This window comes from Stegodyphus dumicola, chromosome 9, assembly GCF_044657685.1.
Source record: "Stegodyphus dumicola isolate Sdum_Otavi_A_Nest chromosome 9, ASM4465768v1".
NCBI classification, from domain to species: Eukaryota; Metazoa; Arthropoda; class Arachnida; order Araneae; family Eresidae; genus Stegodyphus; species Stegodyphus dumicola.
Genome location: NC_140776.1, coordinates 102773174 through 102791509, shown reverse-complemented (window position 1 = coordinate 102791509; position 18336 = coordinate 102773174). Strand labels below are relative to the sequence as shown.

At 32.7% G+C, this 18336-nt stretch overlaps 1 protein-coding gene across 2 annotated transcripts in view; it reads right to left on the bottom strand.

Annotated features, from left to right (window-relative positions):
- The window catches only part of LOC118187678 (thimet oligopeptidase-like), a 93890-nt gene that overhangs the window by 44487 nt on the left and 31067 nt on the right, over positions 1-18336 (bottom strand). For both annotated transcript variants that reach the window (XM_035357948.2, XM_035357946.2), the window contains exons 4-5: positions 14069-14241; positions 10865-10977 (exon numbers count right to left, since the gene is read on the bottom strand). In XM_035357948.2, coding sequence (XP_035213839.2) covers positions 10865-10977; positions 14069-14241 — 286 coding nt within the window. The remainder of the gene's footprint in view (positions 1-10864; positions 10978-14068; positions 14242-18336) is intronic.

Sequence of the window (18336 nt, the reverse complement as noted above, 5' to 3'; positions counted from 1 at the left end):
GTTCATCCCTGAGCATTCTTCATGGTGGAGAGGATTTTGGGAATGTATAATGAACAGTATCAAGGGACTTCAAAAGAAAATATTAAGAAGAGCTTTACTGTCATATGAGGAATTAACAACAATACTTAGGAAAATAGAATGTGCTTTAAATAACTGACCATTAATTTACGGGTGTAACAAGATGTGCAAACCTTGCCCTCTCACAATATCGCATTTCTTACTTCCAGTATGTTATAAAAACAGTTTTCTTTTACACTTTAAGGAAGTTTTCAATGAAGCTCCTGAGTGACAGACTCTTTAATACGAAGGAAACTCTATGGGTTGTGGCTTCTCACGTAATTATAGTCTAAATGGAAGGAACAATATCCACTGAAACTGAGGAACGCTCCATCACTTTTTAAAACTTTCTTCTGAGTGCAACCTTAAATAAGGAAACATTGTTCTTGTATAAAGATTAATACAAAAGCAAACTACTTTGGGACATGGCATCAATGCAGATGTGCTAACAGGCAGAGATTGACATATGGGAGCCTGCACTATTCATACACCCAAAGGACAATGTACAAGATCTATTCAAATTTTATATCCTTTTGAAATCTGAACTTCCAGACATATTGAATTAAACTATGTTCATCTGTTACATTTCTTTATTGATATCATATTTCTGTGTTTGCTATTGTCAATAATGATAGTTTATTGTTTCATTTCATTAATAAAATCAATCGTATCTGCTTATCAATTTTATTTAATGAATATTATTTTACTCATGCTTATTATGCTAAGGTTTACGTTACTATTAGGTATTTTGATATTGATTTCTTATTTCTGTTTGTTATATAAATTTGTGTCCTATTTCATAAGGCAGTTGTAGACAGCACTATAATTAATAAAGAACTCGCATATAATCAATAAAGAATTTCATTCCTGAGAGAGCATGGAGAAAGTGAGGAGGTGAGGTCATGGAGAGACTGTGTGAAATAGAGTGTAACAAAATATTAATATAAACCCACCAATTATGCCAATATAGTAAACAGTCTTTGATTCATAAAGCATTAGAAGAAAATAAAAGTGTGTTTATTTGAATTCATTATGACATCAAGAACCATTGATGTAATAAAGTCAACAAATTATTCTCAACACTAGCCACATATGTGCAGTCAAGTTTCAAATAACCATAATAACAATAATAACTACATATGTAATAATAATAATAATAAAAGAATCAAATGAAATATTTTTAACTATGTATTTTATAATTTTGCGTTCTATTTCTAGAGCACAAGAATCCTTTTTGTATCTTTATTACAGTTATTATGACTGCAATCAGCACAGCCAATTATTTTAATATTACTCACAAAACAATATTAAAAATACCATTTCAACAATAATTACAGTTAATAAATAAAAATTTAAAAGAAACCTACTTAAAATTTGTTACAATCCAAAATAGTAATAATAATAACGATGGAATATTTTCTAGCTAATGCTTTGGGAATTGGAGAATTTCTACTTACCGCATCAGTTTGAATAAAAGTTTTGACCTCTAACATTAGGATCTGTATATTAAGCTTCTCAATTTCATTGTTGAAAAATTTAATTACCAGGACGAAGTTTATTCAAAATAAACATAACAGATAACCACCATTCTTTAATAATCACATTCAGAATTTCCAACATTGATTCATATTTGTTTCCTATCCTGCCCCCAAAATTCACTTTAGTAATAGTACAGCGCTTTTACACTGACCACATTAAATGACAGTATACACTGGTGTGCAAAAATTAAGGACGAGATGGTTTTTTTCAATATAACTTTGTACAAAAGCTTTCCAAATCAACACATTTAATACCGTAAGATCCCCAATACAGAAGGACATGAGTAATGTAAGCAACACTTACTAAAAGAGAAATCAGAGGGATAAAAAGACGCTTTATTGAAAAAGTAGTATGGAGCGCAATGCGACTGAAGGCCGAAACATCTGTGAGATGGGTGTAAAGCAAGAAACATCCGGCCTTTAATAGGGGATATGATCTTCCCTGACTGCTAGGCAGGTTTCACAGCGTCTGCCCATGCTGAGAATGAGGGTGTCAATGAGTTGTTGAGACATTGCTGCCCATTCGTCTTGCAGTGCCAATCGAAGCTCCAGAATCGTTACTGGTGGTAAGGTACGAGCTGCCAAGCGTCTGCCTAAAAAATCCCATACATGCTTGATGGTATTGAGATCCGGAGATCGTGCCGGCCAATCCATACGTTCAATATCCTCACTCTCTAAGAGCTGTTCGGCAGCTACTGTGCGATGACATGGTGCATTGTCGTCCATGAAAAGGAACTGCGGACCCATAGTGCCTTTAAAAAGACGCACATATGGAAGAAGAATCTCGTTACAATAACGGGTCCCATTGACTGAACCTGCGTCGAAGATGTGAAGGTCTGTACGACTACCAAGCATGATGCCTCCGCAAACGAGAACACCGCCACCTCCATACCTGTCCCTTTCAATGATGTTCGAGGGATGATTGCGGCTTCCCCGTTCTCTCCAGATGAGTATGGGATGAGAATCGCTACTCAGACTGAATCTGCTCTCATCTGTAAAGAGTACTCGTCCCCATTCATTGTCTCTCCAATTCCAGTGTTCCCGGCACCACAGAGAACGCCTTCTCCAATGGGCAGGCGTTAGAGGTACACACCGTACAGGGCATCGTACAAACAGATCACCACCGTGCAGTCTTCTGGCCACGGTAAAACGCGATATCGGTCGTCCAGTCGCCTGTGTCGTGTGTCTAACGATTTCTCCCGCTGTCTGCCGCCTGTTTCTTCTGGCCTGTAAGGCAATATACCGGTCATCTGCGGGTGTGGTTCCTCGTAGACGACCACTACTAAACCCCCGGATAGCTGTTCCTGTAGTTTGAAATTGTCTTCAAAGTCGTGAAACGATGCTGTGAGCAATTCCGAACTCTGCAGCCACACTTGTCACAGTGTGGCCTTCCTCCAACTTCCCAATGATTCGACCTCGGGTAAAAGCATCCAGATGTCGTCTAACAGATTGATTATTCGCCATTTCTCGCTGAGGCAGCAACTCAGTGTGATTTTAACTGCTATATGGCGTGCAATATCTTTGCCAGAAATACTGATCTTACACCGATAACATGCTTTATACTACACAGACACTCCCCCATTACGTCTACCTGCATATCTGTGCATGTGCTACCGTACATTACCTTACTTAATCTCCTGATTGGTCTTTCTGTCCGCTCTGCCTCTTCGTTCAGCTGATATGCTAATTTTTCGACTTCGTCCTTAATTTTTGCACACCAGTGTATAAAGAATTTCCTTTTCCACAATGCTGGCTTTGGTACTACTTTGGTAGATGGTTGCACGGATTTTTGGCGATTTACGTTGGCGCGATTTTTACATTCGTCAGCCATCTTGAAAAACGCTGTTTTTTCACATAGTAAAGTATTCGAAACTTAAAAAAAAAAATAAATATCGTTAAAAAGTAATGGATTAGTTTTTTTGTTGTTGAAAATGTCGTCTTTTAAGATGGCAGGCAAGTGTAAATAAATACATTTACTATTAGTATAAAATACTAAAGTAAGGTTATTATTACTTTCATATAGCAAAGAAGAGAATAAAAACACCGCTATAAAAACATTGTGCCAACGTTTAGTTAGATTAAAATATTACTGAAATTGAATATCGAATTAAAAACCATCATACCAACACTTAAAAGAATTATAATATTATTAAATTCATATACTTTAAAATACGCTATATAGAATATAATTAACATTAAAACATATGTGACAATAATTATCTCAGCAATTTTTGAAAATAGTGCATTAATTTTTTAACAAAAATTGAAGTATACAATTATAAAATAACAGAAAAATATGTACTTACATTTTTTTGAGTCATTTAACCTGTCGTTTATTGATAAGTACCACAAAAATAATCGGAATCATAATCTTGATATCAATGAAAAAAATTTGAAAAATGTAATATCAAGGGCAAGTATAAACAAATTAAATATATATAGAGATAGATAGATAGAAAGATAGATAGAGCAATTTAGAGCCAAATTAATGAAAATTAAAAATAACAAAATAATTTGAAAAAAAAAAAAAAAAACTACAATAATAGGTATTGTTTTTAAGATTTCGAAGATCCTTTAACTGCCCTTCCCTTAAGTACAAAGGAAAATTTTTTTGATTCCAATACCAATAATTATTGGTACTTACCAATAACAACATTCATCTTGGAAGGAATTCAAAGATATGAATTAAATTTTAAAATGGCGCGGTGATGCACAAATTTTCATTAACCAATCAGGGAGCTGATTACAGCTCGTTAATGCACAAATATTCTATAACCAATTAGAGAGCTGATTACATCACGCCTAGAATTAAAATTATTTAAATAATCATGCATAATAAAATAATTTTTAAAAAAAAATGCAAAATTAAATTGTATTTTAATATTTAAACAGCCATAAATAATGTTTAAACATTAGTTTAAATTTATAGATATTGAAACTAATTACTTTTAAAGTTAGGTGACGTCATTGATTACATCATCCACAACATAAAACTGTATAAAATATCATAAACAATAAAATTTTTATTTCAAATAAAAATGCAAATTTTAATTGATTTTTAATATTTAGAAGCCATAAATAATATTTAAAACACGGAATTTATGCATAATAAAACGCATTATTTTTTAAATAAAATGACAACAAAGTATCGTTACCATAAATAACTTATCCAGCAATGGGTTTACTATAAGTCTTATTACTCGCCAAAAGAAATATCGCCAAAAAATCGCTAAAATCCGTGCAACCGTCTACCAAAGTAGCACCCTAGCTTTCGTGGTGTAAGTGGTAGTTTATCAGGCTAGTATTCTAAAACCTGAAATTCGAATGGCATAGCTAAATTTCTAGTGTTTCTCGCTCCAAAAATATCAAATCTACAAACTTTTAGAAAGTTGTCCTTCGGCGCTCCACAAAATATTAATATTTGAAATTATAACTGTTTTTCTTAAGAAATTGAGTGCTTTTACACAGTTTATACATTTATTTCATTCTTTAGAGATATAGTTAATTGATATAATTTATCCTGTATTTAATTTGTAATAGATCCAACTGATGATTTTTCCGAATATTTGCAACATAGTCATTATAAAATCAGTAACTATTAGAAGATATTTCTAACATCGTATACCATATCAAGAGAATATAAACGAGTAAATAACTTACATAATTAAAACGCTTGAATCTATAGGTTTTCATTTTTTCAACATAATTTGACAAGTATATATAAAATATTTGAGTTACAATTCAGGATTTTACATTTTTCAGCCATCATTTTAAATCAAAGCCAGGAGAGTTGGTTCAAGAACTAATGCAAAAACTCTAAATACTGTTACGAATTTGGGATTTAAAAAGCTAATGTTAGTTCAATTATAAATTAAATGGTTTCATTTCCCGCTCAGTGCAGTGTGTGACGAATATTAAAAGAAGAAAGCTAAGCCGGAAAATTAAAAATACAAGAGCACGTGCATTTAACATTAAATAAATAAATATATCTTTTTGATTTCGAGAAAGTACTAGAAAATTCTCGCACGCGATTTTAAAATCTTATTAAAGGTTTTAAAGGTACGTTAGGTTATTTGAAATTGACAAGGTACAAGTGGGCTTTCTGCCTAAGGGGAAGGATGCCTTTGTGGAGAACTTTCAAAGGAAAATTGGCACATATTCACATTACACATGGTGAAAATCAACCATGCAGAAAGCTTATTTGCCTAGACTAAAACCCGAGTCAAACTATCAATCTTCAACAATTTTAACAACTTGCCCATGGCTAGGACCTCAGTTTTAACAAAATCAAATCCAAAAAGGGATTGTATAAACTGAAATACAACTTCAGCATCAAGAAAACTTTCTTCGAATCCTGTTGCATTATTTTGAAACCAATTCAAATAGTTTTCTTAATTAACACATATGTTTGTTCTATCATTGGAAAGTGAATACAAACAAAAGAAGCTTTAATTTAAATGTAAATTCCTATCCATAACTTGTAAAACTATGCCTAACTTTACAGGAAGTTTTTATTTCCTTGAAGTTTTAGATTAACTGATTCAAATACTATGTATTTTATTTAAGAAAATTTAAATCACATAGCCATTTTAGTCTTCAATAATGGATATCACTAAGAAATGAATTATCAAATTTCAGAAATTCTGAAAAAGACTCAACTAAAAAAAAAAAATCCATGCTTTTTTCCCAATTTGAATTTTTCTAATCCTAATGCAAAAACCATTACAAAATATAATTCAAAATTTTCGGACAATTAGTTTTATTGACATCCAACAGAAGCATCTATTAAATGTAAAGAATGTGATTGTTACAATTTCAATAAACCTATTCACTAATATCACCTCGCAGCTGTCCGAGTGCCATAACTTTACTTTCTGGACAGAACTTAATAATATTCTATATCCAGTGCATATTTAAGTTCACTTTTGAAATAATCCATGATCATCTACACTTGCTTCAATATAAAAGGATTCTGCCAAAACGTGAAAAATTAAACCTTTTTTTAAAAAAATATTTTTGTCAAGCTATCCCAATGATACCTCAAGATATAACAGAATTATTTGCTTTATTTATGAAATTTCATTAACATTTAAATTAATACACAATGAATCCTTCTTTTAGATGCTCACCAATGATTCCAAATGATTTTGTTCTTCCATGGAGGTTCTGACCTTCGATGGATATATTCAATACAGAAGTTGTTCACAGAAATACTGATCACTTTTAGATACAGCCATCCTAGGGAGGTGGCCACCACAAAAGGATTCACAGTAGATGTATTTTTCAGAATAGTATTTTTAAATATTTTTTATTCAATGTGGAACAGAAATTTTGCTTTGATTAAAGGCTTTTAATATCAAATAGAAATATTTTCTTCTTATTATTGTTATGTGATGAATTTTAAAGATTTAAATACTTCAAGCATTTTTAAGGGTTTCAATTTAAAAAAATTTACCTTCTTCAAATATCACATTAGCCATAAGTTAAGTGCTCATTAGCCAAAGTTCTAATAATAAACCTTATGAAGTACACTAAACTTCAAATACCTGGACTAACCGAAACCACACTCCACACAGATAATTAAAAAATTTAGATTATCTACTTAAAATGAGGCAAAACAGCAATCTTATTTTAGCATAGTTTTTTAAGAAAACTTTATTCCTTTCAAGGGTAATCAGACACAAGTCCCTCTTCTTCAAAAGGGAAAAAAAATTCTGCTAAAATTATAACAAGTATAAAGAAAAGATATTACAACATTCATAAACAAGGACTGTCATTATGCTGAAGGCCAAATATATATTTACTAGAATACAAATGATGTTTTTTCTTTTTAGTCCAAGGAGGCAATTTGGCCTGAAGGACTAAATTTCGTTTTGGTGTTTTGCGTTGAAAACTAGAAATGGCGAATCACTTTTCAAATTGTTACCACCAAATATAATACAGTATTATATTTAAAGAAATTAAATAATGAAGAATCTGCATGAATGTATGTATGTCTCTCGCACTGAGACAAAACAATTTAAAAAAAGTGACTTTGTGAATTAAAAAAAAGTGAACTAAGAATTTGCACAAATTCTTAGTTCTTATTCTCATACTTTGTCGGCAGATGCTGACATTATAATATATATGATCTTTCATGTTTTAACGCATGAGAATTGAACTCAGTTGGAATACTTGCTATTTTTTGGCAAAACACCATATACAGTCAAAAGTCGTTAATTCGGACACCCATAATCCGGAATGATCTATAATCCGGACCTCAAAGCTAAAAACTTTTTGCGCATGCACCACGTTGACACATGCGCATAGGCGTTTACACGTGCGCATAAGACCTTTACGCGCACGCGCATATGCGTGTGCGCAAGTGCAGAATACGTTTTCGCGTGTGCGTTTAACGTATAACGGACGGTATAAGCTAAAATTATACAATTATCTATTTCAGTTAATGTTGATGCTTGCGTTATTCCTTAATCTTCGAATTGGATGCAGCTTATTATTTTTTGCAGACTGTAAAAGTAATTTTATAAAAGTAAACTTGAACTTTCGATTATGTCAATTTCTGATTCTGGAGCTCCCAAAGGATCTACAAAACGAAAGTATGTCTCAATGTCCATCAAACAAAAAGTGGAATTGCTGCAAAAAATGGATAAAGACATGAAGAAGGTGACAGAGAGGTTAGTGAAAACGAAAAAATTTCGATTGACAAGTTAGTCGGTATTCTCGGCACAGCAATTACGGGACTTGAACAGCGGAGCGTTTTAACTGAACAAGAAATTATGTCTGTTTATAGAATTAAAGAGAAAGTATTATCACATAAAACGAAACAACTTACATTGAAAGAAATGTTTAATAAAGTAAATAAATAAATATTAAGCTTCTTTTTTTGTAAATTTTGATACGCTTTAGATCATAATTGTTCTTTATTTCCTAAAATACAGTTTCATATTTTTAATTTTAGAATTTGTGCATGCCATCTTACGAGATTTAAACTGATGATCTATAATCCGGAAAAATCGATAATCCGGAATCGCCGAAGTCCCAACGAGTCCGGATTAACGACTTTTGACTGTACCTTTTATTTCTCAATAAATCTAGTAAATACATAATGCAAAATGTTGTGAACATTAATACAGTACAAAGTCCAAGATCCAGACTCGTCAGGAATTCCACGATTTTGGATTCGGGATTTTTCCAAATATTAGATCATCAGTTTAAATCTAGTTAGAGGGCATGTAGAAATTATAAAAATATGAAATAGTGATTTATGAAGTAATGAAGCATTTATGACCTAAAGTGTATCAAAATTTATAAAAAAATTTTTAATATTTATTTGTTTACTTTATTAAAAATTTTTTTCATTATAAATTATCTAATCTCTTTAATTCTGTAGGCAGACATAATTTCTTTTTCAGTTACATTGTTGAAGTTCTGTAATTGCTGTATCGAGAGTAACTTGTCAATCAAATTTTTCGTTTTCAGCAACCTCTCTGTCACTTTCTTCACTATCGGGAGTGGTGTTTTCTGGATCTAGAACTGTTACTACAGATTTCTGCCATCCATTAATTGATGATTGAGGAGTATTGTCATCAAAATAAAAAAAACTTCTTTTATATCATCTTCATTTATTACCGCTTCTCCACATTTCTTTACAAAATCTATTAATTGGAAAATTTTACCTTTGGTTTGCGATACCTGAAAATCTTTAAAGTTCGTGGCTATCATCATAAAATTTAGCTATCATTCAACATACATATTTAGCTATGTATCGTGAGATTGGCAAATAACAACAAGTTCTTCTACTAAATGTTATCTTGCTTCTATCATGCACTGAGACAATTAAGCCTGAATTGTATTAGTTATTTTATACTTATGTTTTTTTCTTGCACATGCTTAAGGCTTATCTCAGTCCTGAATAAATAAATTCTCACATATACTCAAGGCTTATTGAGAGCCGGCGCTAGATATCTTACCGCCTGTGCAGTCTCTGTGAGTCCTATATCAACATAAAAGGTTACCATACTTTTTTTTATTCAATTACTAACATGAAAAAATTGTTTAGGCATCATTACATGAGTCATTACTAAGCTGTCATGTGTTGATAAACATGTGGTGATGAAAGCAAAATATAATAAATAATAATTCATCAGGTTGGCGTCAGGGATATAAAATATCAGTAGGTGTAAGATCAATGATGTCTCTATGTGGAAGGTTTTGGTCTGAGATGTATGCCAAGCAGATACCCAGCAACAGAGCCAAATTATTGATCATACAAATTTATCCTAAAATGATGTTTCTTCAATAATAATGTATTTTGTTTAGTGCCGAAATGAAATTAAGAATCGGGACTCTCCACATGTTTTATTATGCAAGGGGGGAATCAAATGTGCATGCGGTAAAGAATACAAAAAATAACAAATAAATAAGCAAAATAAAAAAGTTGTTGGTGGCTTTCAGGTCCAGATTTTAAACTATTCTGGAAAATGGATGTCTGGATCTTGGACTTTGTACTGTATATGATGAATATATACACTATCTCAAAACATTTTGTATGGAAAAACGGTTATTCTCAAAAAAAAAAAAAAAAAAAAAAAAAAAAAAAAAGTAAGGCTGGGGAAAGATGCTATACAACTGTACAGTTGTGTTCAAACAAAATATGCAAGTTTATACTGAGATTTAAAAAAAAAAAAAAAAAGCCCATTCATCTATTAAACTGATTTAACAAATAAATAAATATATAAATAAAAAATCACTTTCTAGAAAAGTCTGGAACAACTTCTAGACTTTTCACATTGCGTTCAGAAAAGGCAAGTCTGGATTGCACTGTTTGTGATACATTAGTGAGTGTGAGCTAACATCAAAGTATTATTATTTCTTTATGGACGCAAAATAATAAAATGTAAATAAAAAAAAAAAAAAAAGCATACATCTTGATTTCAGCTTATTATCTGAAATCTGACTCTTGCTATGCGAAACATGTGATCCAGTTAAAAAGCGACTTTTTGTGAAGAATGGTTATCTATTTATATAAATGATAGATACTTAATCTAAAAACAAAAATATAGAAATATTTATTTGTGCATACCAAAGACATATAAACTAATCAAAAACTGTAGTCTTTTATGCTTTACTTAGAAAAGCTTTGTGCTATCCTTTATGCTATATTTAGAAAGGTTTGGTTTGAAAAGAAACTGCCAGTTTTAGAAAGATATTATGACATGCATATATAAAATGATAAATGTTATAAAAATTAGCTATGAATGCACACTTACTGAGTATTAAAAGCAAACTCCATTTGACGTCTTGTTTCTGGATTTTTACATTTACGCATAACTGGGAAGAAATGTGGGTATTTCAAGGTTATTTTCCGTTTACCAGTATCGGGCTGAAAAGGCAAATTCATACAATTATTATCACAGAAATTAAAATACTAAAGTAAAATTAAGCTAAATTATTAAACTCAAAATCTGAATAGAAGAAGTGAAGTAATTTTTCTTATGCTTTTGAAATTCATTATAATTAAAAAATTACAATGGAAAACAAGGAAATACTTAAAATTACAGCTCAAAAGTTCTGAATTTCTGACAGTTTAATTTATAATGAAGAGGAAAAGGTGCATTCTGATTATCCACAACCCCTTGCCAAAAAGTTACTAACCTTTGGCGACTAATTTTTCACCAAGATGCAAAAGACAGCAGCCATTTTAAAAAATAGCAGCATACTAAGCTTTACATATAACAGCAACCAGTTAACAAAATTAAAAATACAAGAAGCATCCATAATAAAACATATACCTTTTTTTGTGTGCTGTTATCCCATGTACACAGCAACATGTTTTACCTTCATAAATACCACAGAATTGCAAAAACTTGACATATAACATGACATTAATATGCAACTTGGCACTGTGCACACTGCAGTTCTTACTAAATGCACAGCGATCTGTTTTTGCTTAAAAAAAAACATGAGATAGTTCTACAAATTTGGCACTGCACACACTGTTGTTTTTCCGAAGTACACAGCAATTTGTTTCCCCATGTACAGAGCAATCTGCTTTTGCTTAAAGAAAAAGATTAAAGAATTTTACAAATTTCGATTCATAAAATTAAATCTTTCAAAAAGTGCAACTATATGAAATGAGAATTTTTTCATTCTCTCCTGTTAGGCAAAATGTCATATATCTGAAAAAATGCAATTTTTTTTTCCTGGGGAAGGGAGGGGTCCGCAATCCATTATGATTCCTTACAAGGAAATAAAAATTTGTTGAACCCAATCAGAACAAACACTGGCCGGCACTTGTCTACTACAGATTTACACATATTTGGATTATCACATAAATACATTTTGGTAGCACCATGGGTTGCCTATTAGCATGTTGCTTTGTGAATGAATACTTTTTAGAGAGATGTGAATAATCAGAAAGTACCGAGAAAAATAATAAGCCAAAATGCAATTATTATTTTTTGATTTTGAAATTAACTCTATTTTTAAACAAGAAATAAATACATTACTGTAAGATAAAGAGAAATGGTCAACTAATTTTTTCTCTCCATTCTTCACAGATAAAATTATCATAATTCTAGAAAAGATAGGAACACTCTACATGAAGTTCCCCTTTAAAATCTACATATAAATTTTTTCCATAGTAGTCAACCATCTTTCTCGCTATCTACCCAATGAAACACCATAAAAGCAATATCATTAGAATGTTTCTAAATTGTTTCCCAGTAAATATTAATAACATTAAAACTATCAATCTTTTAAAATTAACAATAATAAATAAATAAATAAATAAATAAATAAATAAAGAGGCTGTGGCAAACTTCAGACTGCAAACAGGCCACAAATGCATGGCAAATTATCTTAATAAAATTGGCATCCTTCCAGCTAGTATACGCAAAATTTGCAATTCAGGCATCATGAATGCAGAGCTTCTTATATGCCTAGAACTAGATAAAAGAGTCTCAGAAACGTGGTGAGATAAGTAAACTATATTGGCATGCCAGAGCTTTCATGAACTCCTTGTAAAGACTACTGTTAAGAAACGTCTATAGAGGGCACCTGTTTCTTCAGTGTAAGTTTGGAATTTGTAATAATGAGATGTGCTTAACTACGAGTAAGAATGTTTGTAAGGGAGTCGCCGGCCCTAATAATTAATGGCACACTTAATACTACACTTTATTTCAGTAATCATGTAAATTAATTTATTTGTTGTTGTTTTTAAACTGAGCCTTTCATTGCCTGTTACGTCCAAACTGAACCACCAAGATAGTTACAAGTTTTGGATTAGCAAAATGTCATAGCTACATCTCTTATGTTCCTTTCCTTGTTGTTTAAATTTTTAACTTTTGTTCCCATGTTCTCTTACTTTAAATGTTTGTTCTTTTTCATTATTTATCATTTTTCTTGTGTGATACTTGAGCTATTTTATATGTTTGAATTGATCTTTCCAATAAAGCTACATGTAACAACATATTCAAAGGAGAAAGGTAAAAAAATTTTAAAATCTGAACGGTTTCAGATTTTAAATTACATCCAAAGGAGCATTTTTTTAACATTTTGTGTGTTATCTTTATTTATTAAATATCATGTTCTATGTACTCAAACTATAAAATTCAGTACAACAGCAATATCGCAAAGTAATTTTAAAATGAGCATATTTTTAAAATTTCCAATACAGAGTCTCGCGGGCTGGAGATAAAAATGTTTTTTTTTTTTTTTTTTTTGTACAGTGTTTCCATTGCTCAGTTTGAAATTGTTTAGTTTTTTAATCAAAAATTCGTTGAAGTGTTACAAAATCTGAAATTGATAATAAAACAAATCTCAAATTCAAATTAGGGCTTCCAAATGTTCATATTCTATGATTTGAATATTTGAATAACACTAAGATTGTGTTATTCAAATTTTGATGGCTCTAGGTACCGTGGTTTTATCACAATGCGAGAAACATACATACGTTCATGGAGCTTCTTCATTATTTCATTTCTTTAAATATAAGACAGAGCGATAATATATGGTGGCAACGATTTGAAAAGTGACACAGACTTTTTTAAAGTTTTCGACGCAAAATGTCAAAACAAAATTAATAGTCCTTCAGAGCAAACTGCCCCTTTGGACTAAAAAAAGAGCAATTTTAGATGAGTAATTAAAATTTATATATACTTTTTACAGCTTTTTAATTTTAATCTTAACATCTCTAAATGAGCTATTTAACAGTACATTTAATTCATATAACTTCTTACACACCTAACTGATAAATTTTAGAAATATTTACCCCCATTAACATAATCAATAAAAGATTTCTACACCATACATTAAAAAAAAAATTGATTTGAAGTGCGTGCAAAATTTTAAAAACTGTTAAGTCTTAATTCATGTATGTTTAAAATTATCAGCCAAACTGCAATACATAAAAGTAAAAAATTATAAAATGTTTATGTTTCTCTTCCTTTTATAAGAAGTATCCAAAAACTTACATTTTTTTCTAAATCTGAAATAAAATCAGAAGGTAAACCATCCAATTCTTCGTCTGTAAATTCTAAAATAGTAGAATTTTCAACCAGGTTCTTGTTAAATTGTATAGCTAATTCATTGACTTTGTTCTTGATACTTTTTACTTCTTCTTGTACTTTATCGGATAGATGCAATCCTGTAAAATAGTCATATTAATAAACAACAATAAAACATTGCTCAGTATTAGTTATTTGCATATCTACTGATTAAAAAATAGAATACTTGAATTAAGAAAAATAAATAAATTATTTTGCATCTATGTTCAATTTGTTTTAATTTCTAAACATGACAAGAAAAATAGATTAAGTGCACAGTACTGTCTGTCTATGGTAAGAACAGCTCTCGCCAGTTTGTCTGCAGCTGTCTGTTGCCGTAGAAACGAGCCCTGACCCATTTTTCGAAGGGGTGTCTTGAAGATTTACTTCTCAGTTTGCCACCTTGGCGCATTTAAAGATGATTTGGCGATATTCACATTTTGTTTTAATTACAAGTAAAATGCTTGTTGACCCTTTGTGTCGACCCCGACATCCAATTTCCGAAAATGAAAATTCAATGATATAGATAAAGCTTTTGTAGTCAAGAAACGATCTTTGATTTTACCGTGTGAGGTACAAGTCGCTGAATTTGCCATCCCTCTAGATGTACAATGAGTAAAAATATATCAAAATAACTTTTAGGGAAATAAATTTTAAAATCCGTGCTTAATTTTGAAGACATGCTATTATTTTGCTTCTTTTTTGTTTATTTGTTTGCTTGCAAAATCATAGATGACATCTTAGAAATCTACTTGATTGCCCCATTTTCTGCAATATAGTGCAGACGCACTTCATAAATGTAAAATAAATTAAATTGTTACAGTTCTTCCTTTTAGCTACTGTAATATCCAGAAGAAACGGCGCAGCGTTTACGTGTTTAAAACTTAAATTTTCAGCGGGTGCGACGTTTAGGTGCACTAAAAATAAAATATTTCCTATGATGGTCACTGTACATAGTTTGAATAACTTTGTCATTGTACATAGTTTGGATAGCCTTGTCATTGTACATAGACTGGTGCTGTTCCCACACAAAAGACCACTTTGTTGCTTTTTGCGAACGTTATTTTGTTTACATTCTTTCCTTGAACGGACCTACATGCCTTATTCACCCTAAAAAGGATCTCAGAATAATAACATTCTTCCCCTCTTTCAAATCAGCATTCTCATCATTTTGAATAGTCTCTCTCCTCTGCCATTCGATGAATCTTACAAGACCCATCCTCTCCCCACCTGCCTTTTCTGCAATTTTTTTCAAAGGCGGACACGACTCCACCTGCCTTGCAATAACGACAATAGTCTGCCGTATAACGCTTTTCTCAAAGTCATCAATTTCACACTTATGTTTAGCAGGGCTTTTACGTTTCTTTCCAGGTGTATTTAGAAGTTTATTTTCACCCATTGTTAATGCTTCACGCTTAATTGTTTTAATTGCTCTGATACTCCAGTAGCTTGCGATGTTCTCTTCAAAAGTTGAGGAAGAGGAAATACTAAAGAGTTCGGCGAAGCTTCAGAATCACAAAATTCTGCGACATTGTACACGATTTGACGTGCCTGAAACTTTAAAGGTTGACCTTTCTTAAACTGGATGGGCATTTAAAAAAATTGGTGTTTAACAAGGCACTACAAAAATCCAGCTAAATAGAAGCAAATTTGAACAAATACCAGTACAAACCACGAGAATAAAAATAGCTAATAGTAATAATATAAGGCTTAAGAAAAAATGCATACAGCTGGAATGAAACCAAGAAGACGAATGATATACTATTTTCCCTTCAGCCAACAGTCGCCAAAAACAAAATAACAATAAAGCAACTCTTGGTTCGTCCCTACTTGAAATATACTAGCCCTGTTGCTATAGTGAGTGCCACCCGCCAGACACCGTGGCGAAAGCTGTTCTTGCCGTAGACAGACAGTAGGTCTTCCACGATATTCTTGAAACATATGCGTATACAGCCAAAAAAAATCCCGTGCTGAAGGTGTTCCTAATTATCTTAGAGACATATATTTCCATACTTTACTGCATTCCCTGATATGTATCTCAGTCAATATTATAACCAGTCACTATGTCTGCTTGAAGACTATAAAAGTCAACGATTTTTTTTAAATAACATTTTGTAGACATTCTCTTCCTTTTACACGGCAGCTATGTAATTGAAAGTCAGCAATTTTTTTATGATAAACCTTGTTTACAATTCTAACTATTCCTTGTTTATAGCCAACTATTCTTTGTTATAACCAACTATTCCTTGTTTACAATATCAAGGCCATTTTTTTATTGTATGAAGAAATGACAAATTAAAATTTTTGATGAGATGATAATGCCATCTACTGAAAATTAACTTGTTGTTTGAATGTACTCTGATTTTATATATCATAACAACAGCACATTTTGAGCAAATTCAGCATAAAAATCAAAGACTTTTAAAAGGTGCTGTTAGTTGATATAGTTAGCTTATGGAAAGAAATACACAGGTGTGCAAAAATTAAGGACAAAGTCGAAAAATTAGCATATCAGCTGAACAAAGACGCAGAGTGGACAGAAAGACAAATCAGGAGATTAAGTAAGGTGATGTACGGTAGCACATGCACAGATATGCAGGTAGACGTAATGGGGGAGTGTCTGAGTAGTATAAAGCATGTTGTCGGTGTAAGATCAGTATTTCTGGCAAAGAGATTGCACGGCGTATAGCAGTTAAAATCACACTGAGTTGCTGCCTCAGCGAGAAATGGTGAATAATCAATCTGTTAGACGACATCTGGATGCTTTTACCCGAAGTCGAATCATTGGGAAGTTGGAGGAAGGCCCCAGTGTGACAAGTGTGGCTGCAGAGTTCGGAATTGCTCACAGCATCATTTCATGACTTTGGAGACAATATCAAACTACAGGAACAGTTATCCGGAGGTTTAGTAGTGGTCGTCTACGAGGAACCACACCCGCAGATGACCGGTATATTGCCTTACAGGCCAGAAGAAACAGGCGGCAGACAGCAGGAGAAATCGCTAGACACACGACACAGACGACTGGACGACCGATATCGCGTTTTACCGTGGCCAGAAGACTGCACGGTGGTGGTCTGTTTGCACGATGCCCTGTACGGTGTGTACCTCTAACACCTGCCCATCGGAGAAGGCGTTCTCTGTGGTGCCGGGAACACCGGAATTGGAGAGACAATGAATGGGGACAAGTACTCTTTACAGATGAGAGCAGATTCAGTCTGAGTAGCGATTCTCATCCCATACTCATCTGGAAAGAGCGGGGAAGCCGCGATCATCCCTCGAACATCACTGAAAGGGACAGGTATGGAGGTGGAGGTGTTCTCGTTTGGGAAGGCATCATGCTTGGTAGTCGTACAGACCTTCACATCTTCGACGCAGGTTCCGTCAACGGGACCCGTTATTGTAACGAGATTCTTCTTCCATATGTGAGTCTTTTTAGAGGCGCTATGGTTCCGCAGTTCCTTTTCGTGGACGAGAATGCGCCATGTCATCGCACAGTAGCTGCCGAACAGCTCTTAGAGAGTGAGGATATTGAACGCATGGATTGGCCGGCACGATCTCCGGATCTCAATGCCATCGAGCATGCATGGGATTTTCTAGGCAGACACTTGGCAGCTCGTACCTTACCAGTAACGATTCCGGAGCTTCGATTGGCACTGCAAGACGAATGGGCAGCAATGCCTCAACAACTCATTGACACCCTCAATCTCAGCATGGGCAGACGCTGTGAAACCTGCCTAGCAGTCAGGGGAGATCATATCTGATACTAAAGCAAAGTTTAAAGTTTATAAAATTAAACATTTAGCAGTAGTAGCAATAAAAGCTCCCTGAGATACCATGTTGTGCAGACATTGAAGACAATAAAAAGTTTCGAACTTAACCAATTTATTAACAATATAATAAAGAATAAAAACACAGAAAATAAATTTAAACAATATCAGAGTCTTAGGAAAAATATAATATAATCATCATTCATCAAATAATATTTTTACCTGGTCTTCAAAAACACTGGCATTCAATACAAACAAAATGTCCTAAACAGTAATTATGCGGCCTCACGTGAAATTGGCTACACATTCAATAAGTCCATGATCAATGGTTGAGAAAACACCTGAAATTTAAATCAAGTTCTTGAAAGCACTCAAAACCGGCCTAACTCCTTTTGTATTAGTTGAACACGAGGAATCGCCGCTCACATA